Genomic DNA, 24733 nt, shown 5'->3' on the forward strand with positions numbered 1-24733 from the left:
TCAGACAGATAACCAGGTTGCCATGTATTACATCAACAAGCAGGGGGGCACCGGATCTCGCCCCCTGTGTCAGGAAGCCATCAGCATGTGGCTCTGGGCTCGTCGTCACGGCATGGTGCTCCAAGCCACATATCTGGCAGGCGTAAACAACAGTCTGGCCGACAGGTTGAGCAGGATTATGCAACCTCACGAGTGGTCGCTCAATTCCCGTGTAGTGCGACAGATCTTCCAGGTGTGGGGCACCCCCTTGGTAGATCTCTTCGCATCTCGAGCCAACCACAAAGTCCCTCAGTTCTGTTCCAGGCTTCAGGCCCACGGCAGACTGGCATCGGATGCCTTCCTCCTGGACTGGGGGGAGGGTCTGCTGTATGCTTATCCTCCCATACCTCTGGTGGGGAAGACTTTGTTGAAACTCAAGCAAGACTGAGGCACCATGATTCTGATTGCTCCTTTTTGGCCGCGTCAGATCTGGTTCCCTCTTCTTCTGGAGTTGTCCTCCGAAGAACCGTGGAGATTGGAGTGTTTTCCGACCCTCATCACACAGGACGAAGGGGCGCTTCTGCATCCCAACCTCCGGTCCCTGGCTCTCACGGCCTGGATGTTGAAAGCGTAGACTTTGCCTCTTTGGGTCTGTCAGAGGGTGTCTCCCGCATCTTGCTTGCTTCCAGGAAAGATTCCACTAAGAGGAGTTACTTCTTTCTGTGGAGGAGGTTTGCCGTCTGGTGTGACAGCAAGGCCCTAGATCCTCGCTCTTGTCCTACACAGACCCTGCTTGAATACCTTCTGCACTTGTCTGAGTCTGGTCTCAAGACCAACTCTGTAAGGGTTCACCTTAGCACAATCAGTGCATACCATTACCGTGTGGAAGGTAAGCCGATCTCAGGACAGCCTTTAGTTGTTCGCTTCATGAGAGGTTTGCTTTTGTCAAAGCCCCCTGTCAAGCCTCCTACAGTGTCATGGGATCTCAATGTCGTTCTCACCCAGCTGATGAAACCTCCTTTTGAGCCACTGAATTCCTGCCATCTGAAGTACTTGACCTGGAAGGTCATTTTCTTGGTGGCAGTTACTTCAGCTCGTAGAGTCAGTGAGCTTCAGGCCCTGGTAGCCCAGGCCCCTTACACCAAATTTCATCATAACAGAGTAGTCCTCCGCACTCACCCTAAGTTCTTGCCAAAGGTTGTGTCGGAGTTCCATCTGAACCAGTCATTGTCTTGCCAACATTCTTTCCCCGTCCTCATTCCTGCCCTGCTGAACGTCAGCTGCACACATTGGACTGCAAGAGAGCATTGGCCTTCTATCTGGAGCGGACACAGCCCAACAGACAGTCCGTCCAATTGTTTGTTTCTTTTGATCCCAACAGGAGGGGAGTGGCTGTGGGAAAAGGCACCATATCTAATTGGCTAGCAGATTGCATTTCCTTCACTTACGCCCAGGCTGGGCTGGCTCTTGAGGGTCATGTCACGGCTCATAATGTTAGAGCCATGGCAGCGTCGGTAGCCCACTTGAAGTCAGCCACTATTGAAGAGATTTTCAAAGCTGCGACGTGGTCATCTGTCCACACATTCACATCTCATTACTGCCTGCAGCAGGATACCCGACGCGACAGTCGGTTCGGGCAGTCAGTGCTTCAGAATCTGTTCGGGGTTTAGAATCCAACTCCACCCCCCTAGGCCCATGTTTGTTGTGTTCCAGGCTGCACTCTGTTAGTTGGTAAATTTTTTAGGTCAATCTCAGTTATGTCCTCGCCGTTGCGAGGCCCAATTGACCATGGTGGTTGTTTTGAGTGAGCCTGGGGGCTAGGGATACCCCATCAGTGAGAACAAGCAGCCTGCTTGTCCTCGGAGAAAGCGAATGCTACATACCTGTAGAAGGTATTCTCCGAGGACAGCAGGCTGATTGTTCTCACAAACCCGCCCGCCTCCCCTTTGGAGTTGTGTCTTCCCTTCTCTTTGTCTTGCTACATATGAGACTGGCCGGCACGAGCCGGTTCGGGCGGGAAGACGGCCGCGCATGCGCATCGGCGCGCGAGGACTAGCAAAGGACTTTGCTAGAAAGTGTTCCGATTGGAGGGGCTGCCGTGGACGTCACCCATCAGTGAGAACAATCAGCCTGCTGTCCTCGGAGAATACCTTCTACAGGTATGTAGCATTCGCTTCAACCCCCGTTCCCTAGATAAGCCATACACAGTGGTCTCCAAGGGCCTAGACTCTGATAGCCCCTCGAAACCTAATGGTCACATGTTACTTTTAACTCAACTTTTTGTTGGTAACAGCATATACCCAATATAACTTAACAGCCTAATACACTACTGCATATTTCGTCATTGGCATTTAACATTTTATGTTTCAACAGCTTTTTATTGATGACGCAACTAAGTAAACCATAAGCAAGCAAGGTTATAGCCATTTCAAGTTAAAGTACTAAATTACCCTAAGTAACAGTATTATCAAAAAGATTTCCCCCCTCCCCCATTCCTCCCCTTATCCCCCCCTTTTCCTTTCCTTCCCTCTAACCCCCCCCCCCCCCCCGATCCCTCTCCTTCATCCCAGCTCACTCGCTCCCCCCCTTTTCGACTGTATCATCCGGATGCCCAAAATACTTTTAATTTATTCCAGGTTCCACGGACTAGACCCCCTGGTTCCCGTTCTTCTTCCATTATTCTCATTTGCCTGATTTCCCCCTTCACTAAAACGAATTTAACACAAGACTGCGAGCTCTGTGGGACAAGGATTGGATATATTTATCCCAAATAAGCAAAAAGAATTTCCTCCGCTTGAACAGGTGATATAAGCGCCACAGATCACATGTGCCCAATGCATGCGCGAGTTCTTTCAGCGCTTTTGAGTTCCTAATGTCCATTACCGACCCCTGACCCAATCTGTCCAATGTTGGATGAAAGGATGCATTAAAATCACCCCCCCCCCCCCCCCACAACCATCTTACCATAGGGATTCAAGAGAAGAATCTTGCCAAGCCTGTCAAAGTATTTATCCTGAGAATCATTAGACAGAAGCTAGAGAAAAGGCCAGATTATCCAACAATAGGTGCAAAATCAAAAATCTGCCCGCAGGGTCCCACCTTATCATCGATACCTGGACCTGCAAGGACGAGTGAAGCAAAATTGCAACCCCACGTGTTTTAGAGGCATCAGCAGCGGAGGCAAAATAATGAGGGTGAGACACGAGTTTTTCATGCTCCCTTTATAAATGTGTCTCCTGCAAAAATACTACATGAGGTTTATGAAACAACAGTTCCTTAAAGAGAGCTTTTGGCATTTTTGGGGCGAGTTCAGGCCTTTGACATTATACGTTAAGAACTTTAAGTCAACACTCATTAATGTTCAACACACATTGCCAATATAGCTCACAATACAGCAGGGAATCCAAATATTCCTGAATAGTATGAGGAGAGAGAGAGGAGAGTGAGAGAAAAACAAAAAACACACACCCCACACCCACCTATAGCCCCCTCAACCCCCTACCATTCCTCCCCACAGCCCTTGCCCCATTCCACTCCCCAGCCAACCCCTCCCTTGCAATCACCCTCCACACACATCCTCCTGTCCCTTCTCTCAACCCCTCCCTCTCCCACACCAGACAAAGCACCCCAAAGAGCACTGAATGGGTAATCAAGAGAAAAGATACCACAGTGCCCAACAGACTCACCGGGACCTACCCCCCACCCACTACAGACCGCCACCTCTACCTAATACACCCAGCACCCCCAGATATACATCAATTATCTACTCAATATGAGCCCATGGCCCCCATTGCCCCCTTCCTAGAAAAAAAAAGGGGAAACTTCCAAAACCATTCTCAGTCAGTATGAAAAGTCAAGCAACAGCAAGACGCAGCTCCTGACTTAGGCGCGACTCTCTTCCATTTTTGAAAACGCTCTTTTGTAGCGGTGCTATCTCTAGTAGTGGAGTAGCCCTTGAAAACATCCCCGCCTCATGCAACACCTTCCACGCTTTGTGAAGATAGCGGTCCCGCTGCATTTTCCCATTTAACATGAAGTGCAGGGCAAAAGGAAGGGCCCACCTGTATGAAATTGTTCCTTTAGATAGGATTTCCAATGCTGGTTTCATAACACACCTCTGAGTCAGCGTAAAGGCAGAAAGGTCCTGATAAATCTGGACTCTGGCTTCGTTATAATTAACAAATGGGATCTGACGAGCACTTTTCAGCAAACATTCTCTGACAATAGAGGAGGCAAATCTTGCAATAATATCTCTTGGTCTATTGTCCGTAGGCTTCCCAAATGGTGCGGACAACTGTTAGTACGTCTTCAGCATACCCGTTCTCTGGGACGCCCCGAAATCGAAGGTTGCTCCATCTTCCCAGGTTCTCCAAGTCGTCTACTTTGAACTGGAGATCAATGTAGAGAGAGGAGGACTGTTGTGTTTTAGCTACCATATCCGTGAGCTGGTCGGCCTGCTCAAACTACAGTGTAGTAAATTTAAAACAAATCGGAGAAAATATTTCTTCACCCAACGTATAATTAAACTCTGGAATTTGTTGCCGGAGAAAGTGGTGAAGGCGGTTAGCTTAGCAGAGTTTAAAAAGGGGTTGGACGGTTTCCTAAAGGACAAGTCCATAAACCGCTACTAAATGGACTTGGGAAAAATCCACAATTCCAGGAATAACATGTATAGAATGTTTGTACGTTTGGGAAGCTTGCCAGGTGTCCTTGGCCTGGATTGGCCGCTGTCGTGGACAGGATGCTGGGCTCGATGGACCCTTGGTCTTTTCCCAGTGTGGCATTACTTATGTACTTATCCACTCTTCCCTCCAAATCCTCTACATGGCCACCCAGTTCACGCAGATCCGCTCCCATGCGTTTAATAATTTCATTCTTTGAAGATTTGATCTTCTCCCGTATCACTTGAAGAGATTTTACCAGCTCCTTCGGCACCTCACTCGTTAGCGACACGGGACACTCTTTCGATTGTGACCCTGCCGAATCTGACTCTGAGTGCGAGCGAGTTGCTGGAGACACGTGCCGCGGAGGGCCTCTACTGGAGTGCCTAGAAGCTGGATGCTCCAGTTCCTTACGCAGTTGCATTGAGTTTTTTTTTACTCATGCTGGGAACAGCGTCCGCTTTCCTTCAGCACTGATCAATCACCGGGACCAAACGGCTCGCTATTGAGGGTGAAAAAAGCGATTAAAGGAGGTGGGTGCTGTAGCTCTCAGCTCAAGCGGTCATTCAGCACCGTGACATCACTTCCTCTCCTGGCAGTTAAATTTTAATAAATCATTCAAAGTACTTTGAGTGATTTAGTATTTAGTTGGTACTCTGATTATAAATTGTTACCCCACTTAGGAGAGTTAAATTTTAATGCCAAGAAGTGTAGAGTGATGCACTTCGGGTGCAGAAACCCAAAAGAGAGATTAGTAAAATCAACTCAGGAGAGACCTTAGGGCAGTGATGGCGAACCTTTCAGAGACAGAGTGCCCAAACAGCAACCCAAAATCTAATTATTTATCGCAAAGTGCCAACAGGGCAATTTAACCTGAATAACAGGTGCCGGTACTCGTTATGGGCGGGGTCACCACATATGACTCCACCCTATGATAGCCACACCCCTTACACCAGCCATGGCGCATATAAACAGACATCATTGAAAACATTATACTAGTATAGGAGAAAAAAAAATAACCTGATTTCTTTCATTATAAATCATTTCTGTAAGCTCTTACAGCTCCAGTATACCCAGTGCAAAATAAGAGAGCAGATGTAAATTCTCAAATTGGACATATTCCAAACACTAAAATGAAAATAAAATGATTTTTTTCTACCTTTGTTGTCTGGTGATTTTGTTTTTCTATCCATATTGGTCCTAGTCTCTGATTCTGCTGCTGTTTATCTGTTCTCTTAACTCCATTTCCAGGGCTTCCTTTCCATTTATTTCTTTACTTTCCTCCTTTCTTCTTCATTTCTTGCCGTCCAGCCACCCTCCTCTCCGCCCTCCCTCCCAGCGGCAGGCATCCCTCCCACGAAGCACCAGGCCTGCATTCCTCCCTCCCACCAAGCACCAGGCCTGCCTCCCTCCCTCCCTCCCACCCAGCACCAGGCCTGCCTCCCTCCCTCGCACCAGGCCTGCCTCCCTCACTCCCTCCCACCCAGCACCAAGCACCAGGCCTGCCTCCCTCACTCCCTCCCACCAAGCACCAGGCCTGCCTGCCTCCCTCACTCCCTCCCACCCAGCACCAAGCACCAGGCCTGCCTCCCTCACTCCCTCCCACCCAGCACCAAGCACCAGGCCTGCCTCCCTCCCTCCCACCCAGCATCCAGCATCAGGCCTCCCTCCCACCCAGCATCCCTCCCTGCCACCAAGCACCAGGCCGCCTGCCCTCCTCCGAAATTTAAAAGGCATACCTGGTCGGGGTTAAGGTGGCAGCGGCAGCGAAAACTATGTTGTTTGCTCGGCGTGCCTTTGGCCTTCCCTTCTGTTTCTCAAGCTCTGGTCCCGCCCTTGCGGAAACAGGAAATGAGGGTGCCTTACTGCCTTAGGGTGTTGGTGTCCGAGGATCTAAAGGTAAAGAAACAATATGACAAGGCGACGGCCGTGACCAGAAGGATGCTAGGCTACATAGAGAGAGGTATAACCAGCAGAAGAAAGGAGGTGTTGATGCCCCTCTACAAGTCGTCGGTGAAGCCCTACTTGGAGTATTGTGTTCAGTTTCGGAGACCCTATCTTGCTAAAGATATAAAAAAACTTGAAGCTACAAAAATGGTATGGGTTTGTGTTGCTGACCTGAACATGTATACCTTGGAGGAAAGGAGAAACAGGGGTGACATAATACAGACGTTCAAATATTTGCCAACAAATCTTTTTTGGAGACGGTAAGGTGGTAGAACTAGAGGACATGAATTGAAGTTGAAGGGGGGCAGACTCGGGAGTAATGTCAGGAAGTATTTTTTTCACGGAGAGGGTGGTGGATATGTGGAATGCCCTCCCACTGGAGGTGGTGGAGATGAAAACGGTAATGGAATTCAAGCATGCATGGGATAAACACAAAGGAATCCTGTTTAGAAGGAACGGATCCACAGAATTTAGCAGAGATTGGGTGGCGACGCCGATAATTGGGAAGCGAAACCGGTGCTGGGCAGGCTTCTACAGTCTACGCCCTGATCGTGACTGGGGTGACATAATACAGACGTTCCAAATTTGAAAGGTATTAATCTGCCAACAAACCTTTTTCGGAGACGGGAAGGTGCTAGAACTAGAGGACGGATATGAATTGAGGTTGAAGGGGGGCAGACTCGGGAGTAATGTCAGGAAGTATTTTTTTCACGGAGAGGGTGGTGGATACATGGAATACCCTCCCACTGGAGGTGGTGGAGATGAAAACGGTAATGGAATTCAAGCATGCGTGGGATAAACACAAAGGATTCCTGTTTAGAAGGAATGGATTCACAGAATCTTAGCAGAGATTAGGTGGTGATGCCAGTAATTGGGAAGCAAAACCGGTGCTGGGCAGGCTTCTACAGTCTACGCCCTGATCGTGACTGAATAGAAGTGGATGGGCTTGAATGTAAACTTTAAGGGGCTTGAACATTAGCTTCAGAAATTTTAATACCAGAAGAGTGCTGGGCAGACTTCTACGATCTGTGCCCTTAGAATGGCAAGGACAAATCAAACTTTGGTATATGTATAAAGTATCACATATCATGTAAAATGAGTTTGTCTTGTTGGGCAGACTGGATGGGACCATACAGGTCTTTTTCTGCCATCATTTACTATGTTACTATGAAGCATTCAGTATTGTATGGGGATAAAAATATGAGGCAATGTGTTTTTTCCCTGTTTAATTTGAGCTTGAAGGCTGATGGCCCAGGATTTCATGATTTTTATGCTGTTCCTGATTTTGGAGGTGATTTCTGCTGGGTTATTTTGAAAGAGAAATAGATTGTTACATCATCATTGAAGATGAAGGGGTTGAAACCTTGTTTGGATAGGTTCCTGGCTATAGGACCATCAATAGGTTGGACCATATAAGTGAAAGCAGTGTGAGCTTTCCGCATTCCACTTTCCAAGGTGGAGACATTGCGGAGTTTGACTTAACTTGGTAATACCTAGTGGTCGGGAACCCCTGAACCATGTTAGTATCTTTCCACCAATTCCTAACATCTGCTACTACTTATCATTTGTAAAGCACTACTAGACGTACGCAGCGCTGTACATTTGAACATGAAGAGACAGTCCTGCTCAATAAAATTTACAATCTAATTAGGACAGACAAACAGGACATCTAATTAGGACAGACAAACAGGACAAACGAGATAAGTGAATATTAAAGTGAGGATGATAAAATAAGGGTTCTGAACAAGTGAATAAGGATTAGGAGTTAAAAGCAGCATCAAAAAGGGGGGCTTTTAGCTTAGATTTGAAGACAGCCAGAGATGGAGCTTGACGTACCGGCTCAGGAAGTTATTCCAAGCATATGGTGCAGCAAGATAAAAGGAACGGAGTCTGGAGTTAGCAGTGGAGGAGAAAGGTGCAGATAAGAGAGATTTACCCAGTGAACGCAGTTCCCAGGGAGGAATGTAGGGAGAGATGAGAGTGGCGAGGTACTGAGGAGCTGCAGAGTGAATGCACTTATAGGTCAATAAGAGGAGTTTGAACTGTATGCGGAAACAGATAGGAAGCCAGTGAAGTGACTTGAGGAGAGGGCTAATATGAGCATAATGACACTGGCGGAATATTAGTCGTGCAGCAGAATTTTGAACAGATTGAAGAGGAGAGAGATGGCTAAGTGGGAGACCTGTGAGAAGCAAGTTGCAATAGTCTAAGCGAGAGGTGATAAGAGTGTGGATGAGTGTTCTGGTAGTGTGCTCAGAAAGGAAAGGGTGAATTTTGGTGATATTATAGAGAAAGAAATGACAGGTTTAAGCAGTCTGCTGAATATGTGCCGAGAAGGAGGAGTCGAAGATGACCCCAAGGTTACGAGCTGATGAGACAGGAAGGAAAAGAGTGTTATCCACAGAAATAGAGAATGGGGGAGGAAGAGAGGTTGGTTTAGGGGGAAAGATAAGAAGCTCAGTCTTGGTCATGTTTAGTTTCACATGGCGCTGAGACATCCAGGCAGCAATGCCAGACAGAGGCAGGCTGATACTTTGGCCTGGATTTCGGCTGAGATTTCTGATGTGGAGAAGTAGATCTGGGAGTCATCAGCGTAAAGATGATACTGAAAACCATGGGATGAGATCAGAGTACCAAGGGAAGAAGTATAGATGGAGAAAAGAAGAGGTCCCAGGACAGATCCCTGAGGTACACCAACTGACAGTGAGATAGAAATAGAGGAGGATCCACTAGAGTATACACTAAAGGTACGCTGGGAGAGATAAGAAGAAAACCAGGAAAGAACAGAGCCCTGAAATCCAAGTGAGGACAGCGTATCAAGGCGTAGGCTGTGATCAACAGTGTCAAAAGCAGCAGATAGATCGAGTAGGATGAGGATAGAATAGAGACCTTTGGATCCAGCCAGGAACAGATCATTGGAGACTTTAGCAAGTGCTGTTTCAGTGGAATGAAGGGGGTGAAAGCCAGATTGAAGTGGATCAAGAATAGCTTGAGATGAAAGAAGGCAACGGCGGTGAACAGCATGTTCAAGTATCTTGGATAGGAAAGGGAGGAGGGAGATGGGGCGATAGTTGGAAGGACAGGTAGGGTCCAGTGAAGGTTTTTTTTAAGGAGTGGTGTGACTATGGCATGTTTGAAGGCATCAGGAACAGTCGCAGTGGACAGTGAAAGATTTGAGGATATGACAGATAAAAGGGATGACAGTAGGAGAGAGAGTGTTAAGTAGATGGGTGGGAATAGGATCAATGGAATAGGTAGTTTCGAGGAGGAAATAAGATGTGTAGTTTCCTCTTCAGTGATTTCAGAAAAGGAGGCAGGAGTTGGAGGGTTGAGAGAATGGACTAAGGGAAGGAGAGGTGGACGTGACCTGGTTGAGAATTCAAGTTTAATCTTGTGAACCTTATCATGAATAACTCAGCCAGAGTCGGGGGGGGGGGGGGGGGGTTTGGAGGTGAAGGCACTTTGAGGAGAGAGTTCAGTGTGGCAAAGAGACATCGAGGGTTTGAGCCAAGAGAATTTGTCAACTGGATGTAATAGTCCTGTTTGGCAAGTAAAAGAGCAGACTGGAAGGAGGTCAGCAAGAATTTGAAATGTATGAAGTCAGCATGGGCACAGGATTTCAGCCAAAGGCGTTCTGCAGAGCGGGCACAGGAACATAGGTAGCGGATTCTAGAGGTCAGCCAAGGTTGGGGTTTGGTACGTTTTACAGAATGAGGAATGGGAGGAGCGAGAGTATCCAGAGCAGAGGATAGAATAGTATTATAGGAAGAGATAGCCTCATTGACAGACTTGGATATCATAGTGGTAGAGAAGAGATTTGAAACACTGGAGGACAGAGTAGAAGGGTCAATAGCCTGAAGATTCCTAAATGTATTGGTTAAGATTGGACGGGACTGGGGAGGAGGGTGTTTAAGTGTGAAAGTTATCAGATGATGGTCAGAGAGGGGAAGAGTTGAGGCACAGAAACTGGAGCGTGAGTAGTTTGAGAAAAAGATAAGATCAAGACAGTGGCCGTTCTGGTGAGTGGGGGCAGTGGAGCACAGTTGAAGATTGAAAGAGGATGGTAAAGCAAGAAACTGAGAAGCATAAGAGTCAGAGGGATCATTAGCATGAATGTTAAAATCCCCAAGAATGAGGGAAGGAGATGAAGGTTCAAGAAAGAAGGAAAGCCAGGCATCAGAGTCAGTGAGAAAGGAAGAAAGGGGCTTATCAGGGGGTCAATAAATGACTGCTACTCGGAGAGATGGATGGAGTGGACTTCAAAGGAAGAAAAACAGTGAGACTGAGGTGGAAGAAGAGGTTGAAATCTACAAGAGGGTGAAAGTAGTAGCCCGACACCACCTCAGCGGCCAACCGGGCGAGGAGTATGGGAGAAAATATAACCTCCATGGCATAGGGCCGTGTCTGAGGCAGAGTCTTCAGGGTAAAGCCAAGTTTCAGTTAGGGCAAGCAGATGGAGAGTACGAGAGATAAAGAGGTCATGGATGTACAGACAGAGAGCGGGCATTCCACAGAGCGCAAGAGAAAGGCAGGGAAGAAGGGGGGAGGAGAGGAACAGAAATTAGATTGGAGATATTACGGTGTGACCTGCACAAATAGGATGAGAGCTGATGTGGAGGACCAGGATTGGTATTAATGTCCCTAGCGGAGAGCAAGAGAAGGAGCAAGAGAGTACGGAGAAGAGTAGGAGAGGTATAACGACAGCGACGAAGGCGAGATATACTCAGATAGAAAGGAGATGGATGAATGAAAGGAAGGAAATGTTGAAGGTTGAGAGCTGAGAAAAATGAAGAGGAAAAAAGATATGGTGAGATGATGTATACAGAGGGTGGACAATGTGTTCCTGCAGTGTACAGTGGTTTAAGATGGAGAAACAGATTAGGAAGGAACAGTACCAAAAAGAAAAAGTGTACTGGAGCCATAAGTAGTAGCTGGGAGAAAAATAAATGTAAAGAGAAAAATGCCCCGTGTGCCATCAGACGTGCGGCACCTAGAGCGAGAATTCTTTGTAAGATTTGTCGATTCACCATGTCAAATGTGCTTGACATGCCAAACTGGAGTAGTAGGATGTTTTTGCCTGTTGAGATTTCATTTTTGAATTTGGCCAGAAGTGTGATTAGCACCATTTCAGTGCTGAAATGGGGTCTGAAGCCTGATTGGGATTCGTGTAATATGGAGAATTTGTTGATGTATTCTGTTAGTTGTTTGGCCACTATACCTTTCATTGTCTTTCTCATTACTAGTATGAATGCCACTAGCCTTTAATTTGAGATATCGTTGGTGTTTTTCTTGGTGTCTTTTGGGATAGGTGTGAGCAAAATGTTTCCCTTGTCCAGTGGGAATTGTCCTACATGGAACAAAGTTTAAGTGGGCTGTGAGTTCTTCAGTGAAATAGTTAGGGGGTGCTTTCATAATGTAGTTGGGTCATGTATGTAGTAAGCAGTGAGCGGAAGAGAACTTTCTTAATGTTTGAGCTACTGTCTCAGAAGATAGCTGGGCAAAAGTTGTCCCAAGTTCTGTCTGCTGATGTTTCCTCAAGAGGAATGATCTAGTTCATCTCTGAGGGTTTCGAGGTTGGTATCTTCCTGTAGTAGATTTTCTCCGTAAGTTAATGATCTTCTGTTCAAAATATCTGACTGGTGGGATACCTTCGTTTGTTGTTGTCACTGGTTTGATTTTGAGTAGGTTGTTTACAGTCTTATATAATTTTCTCGTGTATTTACAGTCTGAACCTATTTGTTCCTTGTAGAATTTTTTTTCTTGTCTTATTTTGTGTTTGTACCTCTTCTGTGTTTCCTTACATGTAGCTATTGTGGATTCATTTTTATTTTTTCTCCATGCTTGTTCTTGTCTTCTGCGATGAGTTTAGTTCTTTCAGTTTCTCATTGTACCATGGGATTGTGTTGCATTTTTATGAGGTTTTGGCTCGTACTGGTGCTATTTTGTCTCGGATGTTAGTGTATCTCCTGTTCCATTCTGTGAGGAATTCTGTGGAGCCGGTTGAAGTTGACCACTGATTTTCATACTTGGAGTACCAGAATGATGATGTGTAAATTTTTCTTCTTCTTTTGTATGAGGTTCGGCTTTGTGTTTGGCATGTTCCCATCTCTTTCCAGTAAAGGGTCATGTTTAGTTTAAAGTGGTCAGACCAGGGGGTTTCTGTTCATCTCTGGTTCTTCATTAAGAAGTTCTGGTTTGTTGAAAATTTGTATGATAGTAGGTCTAGTGTGTGGCTTTTTACGTCGGTTGAGTTCACAGGTGGCCATTGGAATTCCCATAACTGAAGATATTTGTTGCATTCTCTTGTGCAGTCTTCTAGATGTAGGTTAATGTCTCCTATTAATACCATGTTTGTGTTTGCTACACATGTGTTAGAGATAAAATCCATGAGGTTTGTCTTGTCTGCTCTCCAGTTTTCTAGGGGTCTATAGAATATGATGCAACATAGGTGTTTAAGCAAAGATTTGTCTTTTATTCTGATAGAGGCAATTTCGAGTTATGGTGTTATGGATTCAGCAGTGGTTTCCATCGTGAAGAAGGATCTGTAATGTGATTTCCCCCTCCTTTTTCCCCCTTCCTGGTCCAGTGTAGAATTTTGTAGCCTGGAGGGGCAGAGGTCCAAGATTATAGGATCTTTGTTATTGTGGATCCATATTGCGTTGAGGAAAACCAATTCGAGTTCTTCCTCCATTATCCAGTCCTTTATATAAGTTTCCATTTTGTTTACTGCTGATCTAGCGTTGATATATCCCACTGGAATTGGTAAGTAGTTTTCTTCTGTTGTTGAGCTTTTGGGAATTTTCACCAATTGCTGCTTATTTGGGTTGATTTGATCCCTTTTTTGTCAACTGTGTTTGATTCTTGGATTGATCAGTTTTTAATTTGATGGAAGGTGGTGTGTCTGGCTGTGTAAGTTGGGTTGCCTATTATGGTTTTGATTATAAGTTTTTGCTTTTGACATAAAAACAATGTCTTGTCTAATGTATGAACAGGAAAGATATATTAGTACTTTTTGCAAAGATGTGAGTCTGGTTTTAATGCTAAATTCCTGTGTAGGTTGTACAATATGACACCTACTAGAATTACCCTTGTAAGTGACTAAGAAACAAATATTCTTTACTTTCTAAGGCAAGGCTTCTCCAATGAGCTTTGGGGATCCCAAAATCACATGATTTGTCAGGACATCCACATTGAGTATGCATATGAGAGATTTGCATATTCAGGTCTCCAAGGTATACATGTATCAGATATTCATTGTGGGTATTCTGAAAACCCAGCTGGCTCTGTGGTTCTCAGGATGTATTTCAGAAGCCCTGTTCTAAGGTATTTGGGATTAGCTAAGCTCTGTGCAAGAAAAATATGAAAAGTTGAGGCTTGTCACCCAAAGTCGGACACATCATGGGTGGATGTCTGGTGTTATTAGGGTGATCCTATTGACAGTTTTTTTTTTTTTTTGCATTTGTACCCCGCGCTTTCCCACTCATGGCAGGCTCAATGCGGCTTACATGGGGCATTGGAGGGTTAAGTGACTTGCCCAGAGTCACAAGGAGCTGCCTGTGCCTGAAGTGGGAATCGAACTCAGTTCCTCAGTTCCCCAGAACCAAAGTCCACCACCCTAAGCACTAGGCCACTCCTCCAACCTGGGATTCCAGGTTACTTTCTTCTAGCTGACCTGGTTAGTCAGGGCACATGTGTTAGCTGAGCACGTCTTCTATGCAGGAGCATATACACAGGGAAATGGGAATGAAAAGTCTGTATGTTGCTTGTCAAGGACCAGTTAAGAGCTGGATGGAAGAGAATAGAAAGAGACTGTATAGAAGGTTTAAGAAGGTGAAGGAAGAAATTAAGTGTGCCTCATGGTAGTTACAAAGCTTCAAAATCCTAAGGCAGTACTTAAGTCAAGCAAGGGTTTGCTTTTCTGTCTTAATTTATAAGTGCATTTTTAGTGGTTGTGATTGATGGGTGACTTATGTCACTGGCTCTGTAAAGAAAAATGCAGCTGTGCCACAGTACCCAGTTTACACCTATAGCAGCCCCCTGCCTATGCCACTGAATAATAGGTGGTACCTGAAGAGACATTGCTCATTCCTGACTATGTTTGTATAATTTGTGGAAGCTTTAAAAAATATGACAGATTGTGAATAATGAATTAGACGAGTAATATCTGGGGATAATCAGGTTAATACCACGTTTTATTTTCTGTTTACAGTTTAAGATCTCCTTATCTTGTTTCACTCTCCCTATTTAGTGGTCTAAGGAAGAGAATAGAATTACCTGACTGAAATAATTCCTACATATTATTTTCTCTGTATTTCCAGCAAGTTGTTTTATCGCTTGTAAAAATTTAAATGGTTATAAATAAAAACATTTTTTTTTAAAATATGACAGATTGTAATAATTGACTAAAATCTGAGAAGCGTTGAATGCTTTTTGGTGACTCATGTAGTATTTGGTTTTAGGATTCAGATAACCCTGACCTTCGGGATCGTGGATACATCTACTGGCGCCTTCTGTCCACAGACCCGGTGACTGCCAAAGAAGTGGTGCTGTCTGAAAAGCCCCTGATCTCTGAGGAGACTGATTTGATTGAACCCACCCTGCTGGACGAGCTGATCTGCCACATCGGATCTCTGGCTTCCGTATACCACAAACCACCAAATGCCTTTGTGGAGGGCAGTCACGGGATACATCGCAAACATCTGCCTATACAACAAGGGAGGTAAGCTGAGGGGCACATGGGGTGCTAGAAATGGATGCCCCTCCAGAGTGATTCCCTTCCCTTTAGTACTTCCCCTCTCTATCTTGTTATTATTGTAGTTCCACTCACTATCCTTTTAGTCATGTCTTGTCCCCGCATTTCTCTCTCTTTATATTTTAGACTGTAAGCCACCTAGATGTAACCCACGATGGGCAGGGTAGCAAACCTCTAATAAACTTGGAAACTATGGCAAGGCATGCAGTTGGTGTTCTACATGAGTATGAGTTTAGAAAGGGGAGTGATCAGGATGGACTGAAAAGACACTGAGCTTCAAGTCCTATGAGTTGCTGTTCCTCATGCTAATCTAGAGACTTGCTTTTTTCTCATGTTGAGCCTGATTTTGTTTTCATTGACATGTTTTTCAATATGGCATTTTGATTTAATGACTCAGTCCTGGTAGGGTAGCTCATTGAGACATAGATTGTCAGCAGGTAAACAGCATCTGAGTCTGTCTGTTATCCTTTGCTATTATCTTGGCTTTTATTTTTCACTTTACTGTGATAGAAGTGATTTACACTCAAGGAAAGAGGAAATCACCAATATGATCAGGTATGGTAGGATATATGCTTGCAAAATACTTTTATTGTCAAATGGCCTGCCCCATTTGTTCTTGAATTGTTCTTCCGATTCCTTTTGCTCTTACTTAATCTAAAAATTTCTTGTTCTGTGAGAAAGTTCAGTGCTGTAGGGAGTACCTCTTCTGGATTGGAACCTGCTCACAATTAGAGATGGTGGTTATACACAGACTGAGATAGGGAAGAAGTTTATTAACCCTCTGCTGGAGACACCATAATGTGTATATATTTTTTTTTTCTTTTTTTTTTTTTTTTTGGACATTTCCTCCCAGCGTTGACATTGGAGACAGCCCAGTTGGACCTCCTTCCTCAGCACCCATGGAGCAACCACAGGTTATCCCTTCCCAGGGTGACCTTCTTGGAGATCTCTTGAACCTTGACCTGGGCCCCCCAGGAAACATACCTCAGGTGTCCTCCATGCAAATGGGAGCTGTGGATCTCCTGGGAGGAGGACTGGATAGCCTGGTAAGTGTTTTGTTTGATTAAAGGGTTGAACTAAGCAACTAGACCACAAAGCATATAGGGATCACCTAGAGTAGTGGCTTAGCTAAAGGAATATCTCTTGTCTCACAAGTTTAGTCGTGGAACCAGTCAAAAGCCTGTTGCAGTTCAAGAACATTTGTTTTCTTTTGACAGTAGTGCATAAAAATATTAATTGTGCTTCAGGCGGTATCTATGAAACTTTATCTGAAATGCAAAATTATCTTGGAAATTGTCTTCTGCCAGCTCCCTAAACCTCTGAGTAACCATGTGTAGCTGAGACTTACAAGTGGCCACTTGTAATTTCTGCTTTCCATACCTCTGGCCCAAACATAGCATCTCTAGTTGTGCCCACCTGTCGAAGGATAACACCTCGGGGTGTTTGTGACTTTCAGGAACATAAAGACAGACTCTCCGGTACATCTGAGTCTGGCCCTAGTGCATGGATGTGAAGCTGTACTGGAAACTGGAATGCATTGATAAATTCAGTATATAAACCAATCCCGTCTTATTTGTTGCGAACATTGATACATGCCTACAGAAAGGCATCTAGGAAGCATCATGCTGATTATCGAGTGAAGGTGAAGAAGCACTGGCATGAGTTCTCATAGGTGCACAAAGCTAGGAGCAGAGATATTTGTTTTTATTTATTGCATTGATAATCCAACAGTCTCAAAATACTTGTCCTGAGTAGATTACTAGAGCTAAAATACAAATTACAGTTTTGGGTCTTGGTTCTGGTAAAAAGTGTGGTAGAGTTCTCTCCTGATCCTTTTTCAGTTATTGCTGGAAGCTTTAGAGGGGCATAATCAAACGCGAACGCCTATCTCCATGGGCGTCTATGTCCGAAAACGGGTACGTGAAGAGGCGGGACAGACCGTATTTTTGAAAAAAATGGACTTTTTTCAGCTGGGCGTTTGTTTTTTTTTAGCGATAATGGAAACTAAAAACGCCCAGCTCAAAAACGTCCTAATCCGAGCCATTTGGTCGTGGGAGGGGCCACGATTCGTAGTACACTTGCCCCCATGACATGCCAGGACACCAACTGGGCACCCTAGAGGTCAGTGCAGTGGACTTCAGACAACGCTCCCACATGCATAGCTCCCTTACCACTGGTGCTGAGCCCCCAACCCCCTCCCCCAAAACCCACTACCCACAAATGTACAACACTACCATAGCTCTTAGGGGTGAAGGGGGCACCTATATGTGGGTACAGTGGGTTTTGGAGACCTCCCATTTACCAGCACAAGTGTTACAGGTAGGGGGGGATGGGCCTGGGTCCACCTGGCTGAAGTGCACTGCAGTACCCACTAAGAGTGCTCCAGGGACCTGCATACACGCAGGCCTCTAGGACTTGTTGCTGCTGTATAACATTGGCACACCAGTTGACACCTGAAGACTAATCTCTCCGAAAATGTCCTTTATTGGAATAACCACCTTTACGCACAGTTAACTGCAGATCAGAGGTTGTGCCCCACTGGCAACGAGTCTCCCTGGTACTGAGATGAGCAGTAGGTCCGAGCTGGCAGAATGGTGTACAATGCCCTCTTTCAGCCACATTTAAGGTAAGAACTAAGTTCTGTAACGTGGCTAACACGTGAAAGGGATCTAAAACTGGCTTACAAAAATGGCCACTACCTCATGGACTACCGGAAACAAAACAGGGCACACTGACCCAGTAAGCAGGGGGAAAAGCACCATGGGAGTAGAGCCTACCAACTACCAACATCGTGAGCATTTGCCACAAGCTAGTGGAATCACGGAGCCCAATACCCTACACCCACCAAAATGCATTGCTGATGTGACTCTGCAGTGCGCATAACAGAAAAGGTGTCATACTCACCTGAGAGCCACATCAGAACCAGGGAAAGGCTGTCAGAGGATAGAACACATTCTGCTGTCATGGAGGTGGGTACGGCATTTGAGGCTGGCATACAGGCTGGAAAAAAAGTTTTTAAAGTGGGGTCTTTTTGGTGAGAGGGGGTTAGTGACTACTGGGGGAGTCCGGGGAGGTCATCCCTGATTTCCTCCAGTGGTCATCTGGTCAGTTGGGGCACTTTTTTGGGACCTGTTCGTGGAAAAAAAAGGGTCCAAAAAAAGTGACCCAAAATCGCGGTAAAAACGCCTTTTTTTTTGATTATCAGCTAAAGACGCCCATCTCTCCTCGGCCAATAACCACGCCCCCAGTTCCGCCTTCACCACGCCTCCAACACGCCCCCGTCAACTTTACCCATTTCTGCAACGGATTGCAGTTGGAAACGACGCCCATCTCCCGATTTGGGTTGCAATATAGGCGTTTTTCTCTTTCAATTATAAGCAGGATAGCCTGCTAAGCAGAGCAGTACAGTGCCCTTGCTGGAAGCTTCAGCATGACAATACACGTACAGAGAGAAATATCTTTACGACAGAGCAGAAGCAAGTGCATATTTTGTGGGCAGGTGCTTGTTTTTCCGCAGGTTTGCATTGCGAGCATAGAGTGTACAACTGTAGTTTCTTCAGTTTTTTAAGAAGCATGTGTTAACTTGTATAGAATTGGTATTCAGAGAGTCACATTTCTTCCGTAAAATATTTTGGAAAAGGACATCCCACCTTTCTCTCAAGTGTATTATGTCCCAGAATAGAACTTGAATCAAGAGACTGAAAGACCTATTGATGTTTCGCTTTTGCTTGAGACATCAGACTCTGAATTAGCGACGGCCGCCACCTTGGTGGCGACCGTCGCTTTATTGCCTGATAATTGGATTTTCCGTCTTTTTTTCCGTAATAAGGAAAAACCCTTTTGGGTTTTAAAATTTCCTTATTTCCTGATGCCTCAAAAGAGACTCGACGGCGGAGGAAACAGTTTTTACTCCTTAAACCCGAAATAATACACTTGGGGGGTGCCTTTTTCTTAAGGTACCCCTGCAAGTGTACAGTAAAGCTGGGGGGTAAGAAATATTTATTTACTGAACCTGAACATTTGTCATCATTAGTTACCTCAGTTAAAACGGAGAAGCATTAGAAAATGTATAACTTCCTAGCAGAAAATGTTATACTTCATAACTAAATTCGTTTGATATATTTTCTTCCTTTAATTACCTTAATCTTGGATCTCCAATTATGGACTTGAGTGTTTTATAATTTTGAAAGCGTAAAGAATTATTTGCCCTTTCTATGTATTTTCCTTGTAACAATTCCTAGTTAAGTGACACTTTCTTAAACAAGAGGTTTCTTGTTCATATTGACTAAATGAATAAATAATAAAATAATAAAAAAAAAAATTTCTTCCGTAAAGAACTGGTAACCTAAACTCAGATTTTTCCTCTTAGAAACACTAACTATTGGTATATGAGAGAGTTATTGTGAGCTCTAAAATCTGTTACAGGGATAGGCAACACTTTCTGACGTCTTGTTTCCTTCCCATTTGAATGGAGTGGAGCAAGCACTCATCTTTTAGTAAAACATTTCTGAGCAGCTTTCCTCCTTCACTGAGCGGGAAATTCATCAAACAGCTTTATGGCCTTATCGCACCATAATGTGTGCTAAATTTTAAAAGCCCATAGGTATAGAATGGGCTTTTAGCATTTAGCACGCGTTAAGGCCATAACATGGAGCTGTAGTGATGGCTTAGATGTGGTGTAGATTCCTATGGCAGCTCTTGCTTCATAGTTCTTAGCCATATTCCAGATACTGTGCACCTGATCGGCCTCAGGAACTATGGCCTTTTAATTGGACTCAAAGCATTACAAGGGACGGTTAGAAAAATTTCTTCACAAAATACACAGGCATAATTTCTGCACAGTTAAGTTTTGAAAAATAAATTATATTTTTGGGCTGGCCATATGGTTTAGGTTTCAGTGCTACAACATGAGAGTGCCTTTATACTATAATGCCTTTATATCACTCCATGGTATGTCTGCACCTGGAGTATTGTGTTCAGTTCTGGTCACTGTATCTCAAAAAAGATATATCAAAATTAGAAAAGGTTCAAAGAAAAGTGATTAAAATGATAACGGGGATGGAACTCCTCTCATATGAGGAAAGGCTAAAGAGGTTAGGGCTCTTCAGCTTGGAAAAGAGATGGATGAGAGGAGATATGATTTGAGGGCTACAAAATCCTGAGTGGTGTAGAACAAGTAGAAGTAAAGCGATTGTTTACTGCTTTCAAAAGTACAAAGACTAGGGGACACTCAAGGGTGTTACATGGAAATACTTTTAAAACAAATGGAGGAAATATTTTTTCACTCAACGAATAGTTAAGTTCTGAAACTCTTTGCTGGAGGACATGGTAACAGTGGTTAGCGTGGTAACTGCGGTTAGCGTATCTGGATTTTAAAAAAGGTTTTGACAAATTCCCGGAGGAAAAGGCCATAGTCTACTATTGAGACAGACATTGGAAACAACCGCTTGCCCTGGGATTTATAGTATGGAGTGTTGCCACAATTTGGGTTTATGCCAGGTACTCGTGACCTGGCTTGGCCACTGTTTGGAAAACAGGATACTGGGCTAGATGGACCACAGTATGGCTACTCTTATGTTCTTATCCATTGGCTGGTCCTGAGCATGCTGAGGTGTCAGGGAGAAAAGAGGCAGCCACCATGGCAGCCCTTGTTAGCCAAAGAGTAAAGCTAAAGGATATGTTTGGATGGAGCTCCTTCAGTCATTTGATGTACAAGGGGGTGAGTGTAAGGGAGATTTAAAGATGGGGAGAGAGAATGGGAGTAAAATATCTTCCCAAAATTAGTTTCCGTTTTAAGCTCCTGCAGGTGCTCAAGACTGTAGAAAATAATGCTGTACCTTTCAGCAGTACATTTTAACATAGCTTGGTCATTAGCTAGCTGAGTGCTCTCTCTGTACAGTTGAAAGGCAGCACTGTGATGCCTTACCTTTTTTTTTTTTTTTAATTAAGAGTAGCCTGTTCTGCATTCTGTGACACATTTCAAATCATTTTAAAACCTGGATTTTTTCCCATAGACTTTTTATCTGTGTAATTTATTTATTCATTTAAGCATTTGTTATACCGTCATATCGTCTGAAGGACAATGTGGTTGTCCTTTCTCTCAGTAAAATTTGACTGTATAAATTCTCAGTGACATGATTTACACACACGGAGGGTGACATGGGATAAATGCATGCGTGTTATCTTTGATATTCATTATCTGCCATGTTTCTTCCTCCTATATTGTCACTGTTCTTCACTGCTGTAGTGTTCATGAGTTTTCTTTAGAGTTCCCCTCTCTGACCTTGCTGGCTTGGTCTATGTTGGCATATGAGAAATTCTGGGAAGGCAGGAGCGCTGTGCCTGTCACCTCAACATCTACAGCAAGGGAACTACATAGTAACATAGTAGATGACGGCAGAAAAAGACCTGCACGGTCCATCCAGTCTGCCCAACAAGACAACTCATGTGTGCTACTTTTGTGTATACCCTACTTTGAATTGTACCTGTGCTCTTCAGGGCACAGACCGTATAAGTCTGCCCAGCACTAGCCCCGCCTCCCAACCACCGGCTCTGGCATAGACTGTATAAGTCTGCCCAGCACTATCTCCGCCTCCCACCACCGGCTCTGGCACAGACTGTATAAGTCTGCCCAGCACTATCTCCGCCTCCCACCACCGGCTCTGGCACAGACCGTATAAGTCTGCCCAGCGCTATCCCTGCCTCCCAACCTCCAGTCCCGCCTCCCACCACTGGCTCTGGCACAGACCGTATAAGTTTGCCCCGCACTATCCCCGCCTCCCACTACCGGCTCTGCTATCCAATCTCGGTTAAGCTCCTGAGGATCCTTTCCTTCTGAACAGGATTCCTTTATGTTTATCCCACTCATGTTTGAATTCCGTTACCGTTTTCCTCTCCACCACCTCCCGCGGGAGGGCATTCCAAGCATCCACCACTCTCTCCGTGAAGAAATACTTTTTGACATTTTTCTTGAGTCTGCCCCCCTTCAATCTCATTTCATGTCCTCTCGTTCTACCGCCTTCGTATCTCCGGAAAAGGTTCGTTTGCGGATTAATACCTTTCAAATATTTGAACATCTGTATCATATCACCCCTGTTTCTCCTTTCCTCCAGGGTATACATGTTCAGGTCAGCAAGTCTCTCCTCATACGTCTTGTTACGCAAATCCCATACCATTCTCGTAGCTTTTCTTTGCACCGCTTCGATTCTTTTTACATCCTTAGCAAGATACGGCCTCCAAAACTGAACACAATACTCTAGATGGGGCCTCACCAACGACTTATACAGAGGCATCAACACCCCCTTTCTTCTGCTGGTCACACCTCTCTCTATACAGCCCAACAACCTTCTAGATACAGCCACCGCCTTGTCACACTGTTTCGTCACCTTCAAATCCTCAGATACTATCACCCCAAGGTCCCTCTCCCCGTCTGAACCTATCAGACTCTCGCCACCTAACACATACGTCTCCCGTGGATTTCTATTCCCTAAGTGCATCACTTTGCATTTCTTCGCATTGAATTTTAATTGCCAGACCTTAGACCATTGTTCTAGCTTCTTCAAATCCTTTTCATGTTTTCCACTCCCTCCGCGGTGTCCACTCTGTTACAGATCTTAGTATCATCCGCAAATAGGCAAACTTTACCTTCTAACCCTTCGGCAAGGTCACTCACAAATATATTGAACAGAATCGGCCCCAGCACCGATCCTTGAGGCACTCCACTACTCACCTTTCCCTCCTCCGAGCTAACTCCATTCACCACCACCCTCTGGCGTCTGTCCGTCAACCAGTTCCTAATCCAGTTCACCACTTTAGGTCCTATCTTCAGCCCATCCAGTTTATTTAAAAGCCTCCTGGGGTGAACCATGTCTAAAGCTTTGCTGAAATCTAAGTAGATTACGTCCATAGCTCGTCCCTGATTCAATTCTCCTGTCACCCAATCAAAAAACTCAATGAGATTCGTTTGGCACGATTTCCCTTTGGTAAAACCATGTTGTCTCGGATCTTGCAATTTATTGGTTTCCAGGAAATTCACTATCCTTTCCTTCAGCATCGCTTCCATTACTTTTCCAATAACCGAAGTGAGGCTTACCGGCCTGTAGTTTCCAGCTACTTCCCTATCACCACTTTTGTGAAGAGGGACCACATCCGCCGTTCTCCAATCCCTCGGAACATCTCCCGTCTCCAAGGATTTATTAAACAAATCTTTAAGAGGACCCGCCAGGACCTCTCTGAGCTCCCTTAATATCCTGGGATGGATCCCGTCCAGTCCCATGGCTTTGTACACCTTTAGCTTTACAAGTTGTTCATACACACTCTCTTCTGTAAATGATGCTGTATCCACTCCACTATCATTTGTACTTTTTCCAGTCCATCGCGGTCCTGCTCCAGGATTTTCTTCTGTGAAAACAGAACAAAAGTATCTATTTAGCAAATTTGCTTTTCCTTCATCACTATCTACATAGCAGTTCGCAGTATCTTTTAGTCTCACAATTCCCTTTTTAGTCATTCTCCTTTCATTAATATACCTGAAGAAACTTTTGTCACCCCTCCTTACATTTCTAGCTTTTGCCAGACGTATCTCTCTCTTGGCTTCTTTCAGTTTCCTCCGGTATTCCTTCCCGTGTTCCTGTTCTTGAGTTTTTGTGTATTTCTGGAACGCCAACTCTTTAGCCTTTATTTTCTCAGCCACTTGCTTGGAGAACCATATCGGTTTCCTTTTCTCTTGCTTTTATTTACTTTCCTTACATAAAGGTTTGTAGCCCTATTTATAGCTTCTTTCAGCCTGGACCACTGTCCTTCCACTTCTTGTACTTCCTCCCAGCCCATCAGCTCCTTCCTCAGGTATTCCCCCATTTTAGTAAAGTCAGCACGCTTGAAATCCAGGACTTTGAGTTTTGAGTGGCTGCCCTCCACTACAGCAGTCATATCAAACCAAACCGTTTGATGGTCACTGCCGCCCAGGTGGGCACCCACTCGGACATTTGACACGCTATCCCCATTTGTGAGCACCAGATCCAGCGTCGCTCCCTCCCTCGTGGGTTCCGTCACCATTTGTCTGAGCAAAACACTTTGGAAAGCATCCACGATCTGTCTACTTCTCTCCGATTTCGCCGACGGAACCTTCCAATCTACATCCGGCAGATTGAAATCTCCCAGCAACAGCACCTCCCTCTTCTTTCCTAACTTTTGAATATCCGCGATCAGATCCCTATCTAGTTCTTCCAGTTGTGTCGGGGGTCTGTAGACAACACCCACATGGACTGAGGTTCTATCATCTCTTTTTAAGGTGATCCATATCGCTTCTTCTTTTCCCCAGGTCCCTGTCATTTCAGTCGCTGTGATATCATTTCTCACATACAGAGCTACTCCTCCACCTTTACGACCCTCTCTA

At 44.9% G+C, this 24733-nt stretch overlaps 1 protein-coding gene across 2 annotated transcripts in view; it reads left to right on the plus strand.

The window, feature by feature from the left end:
• AP2B1 (adaptor related protein complex 2 subunit beta 1) overlaps window positions 1-24733 on the plus strand; it is a 383465-nt gene that overhangs the window by 205112 nt on the left and 153620 nt on the right. For both annotated transcript variants that reach the window (XM_030222393.1, XM_030222392.1), the window contains 2 exons: window positions 15047-15306; window positions 16193-16385. In XM_030222393.1, the coding sequence (XP_030078253.1) occupies window positions 15047-15306; window positions 16193-16385 (453 nt within the window). The remainder of the gene's footprint in view (window positions 1-15046; window positions 15307-16192; window positions 16386-24733) is intronic.

The sequence above is a fragment of the Microcaecilia unicolor genome, chromosome 13 (genome assembly GCF_901765095.1).
Source record: "Microcaecilia unicolor chromosome 13, aMicUni1.1, whole genome shotgun sequence".
In the NCBI taxonomy this organism is placed as follows: Eukaryota; Metazoa; Chordata; class Amphibia; order Gymnophiona; family Siphonopidae; genus Microcaecilia; species Microcaecilia unicolor.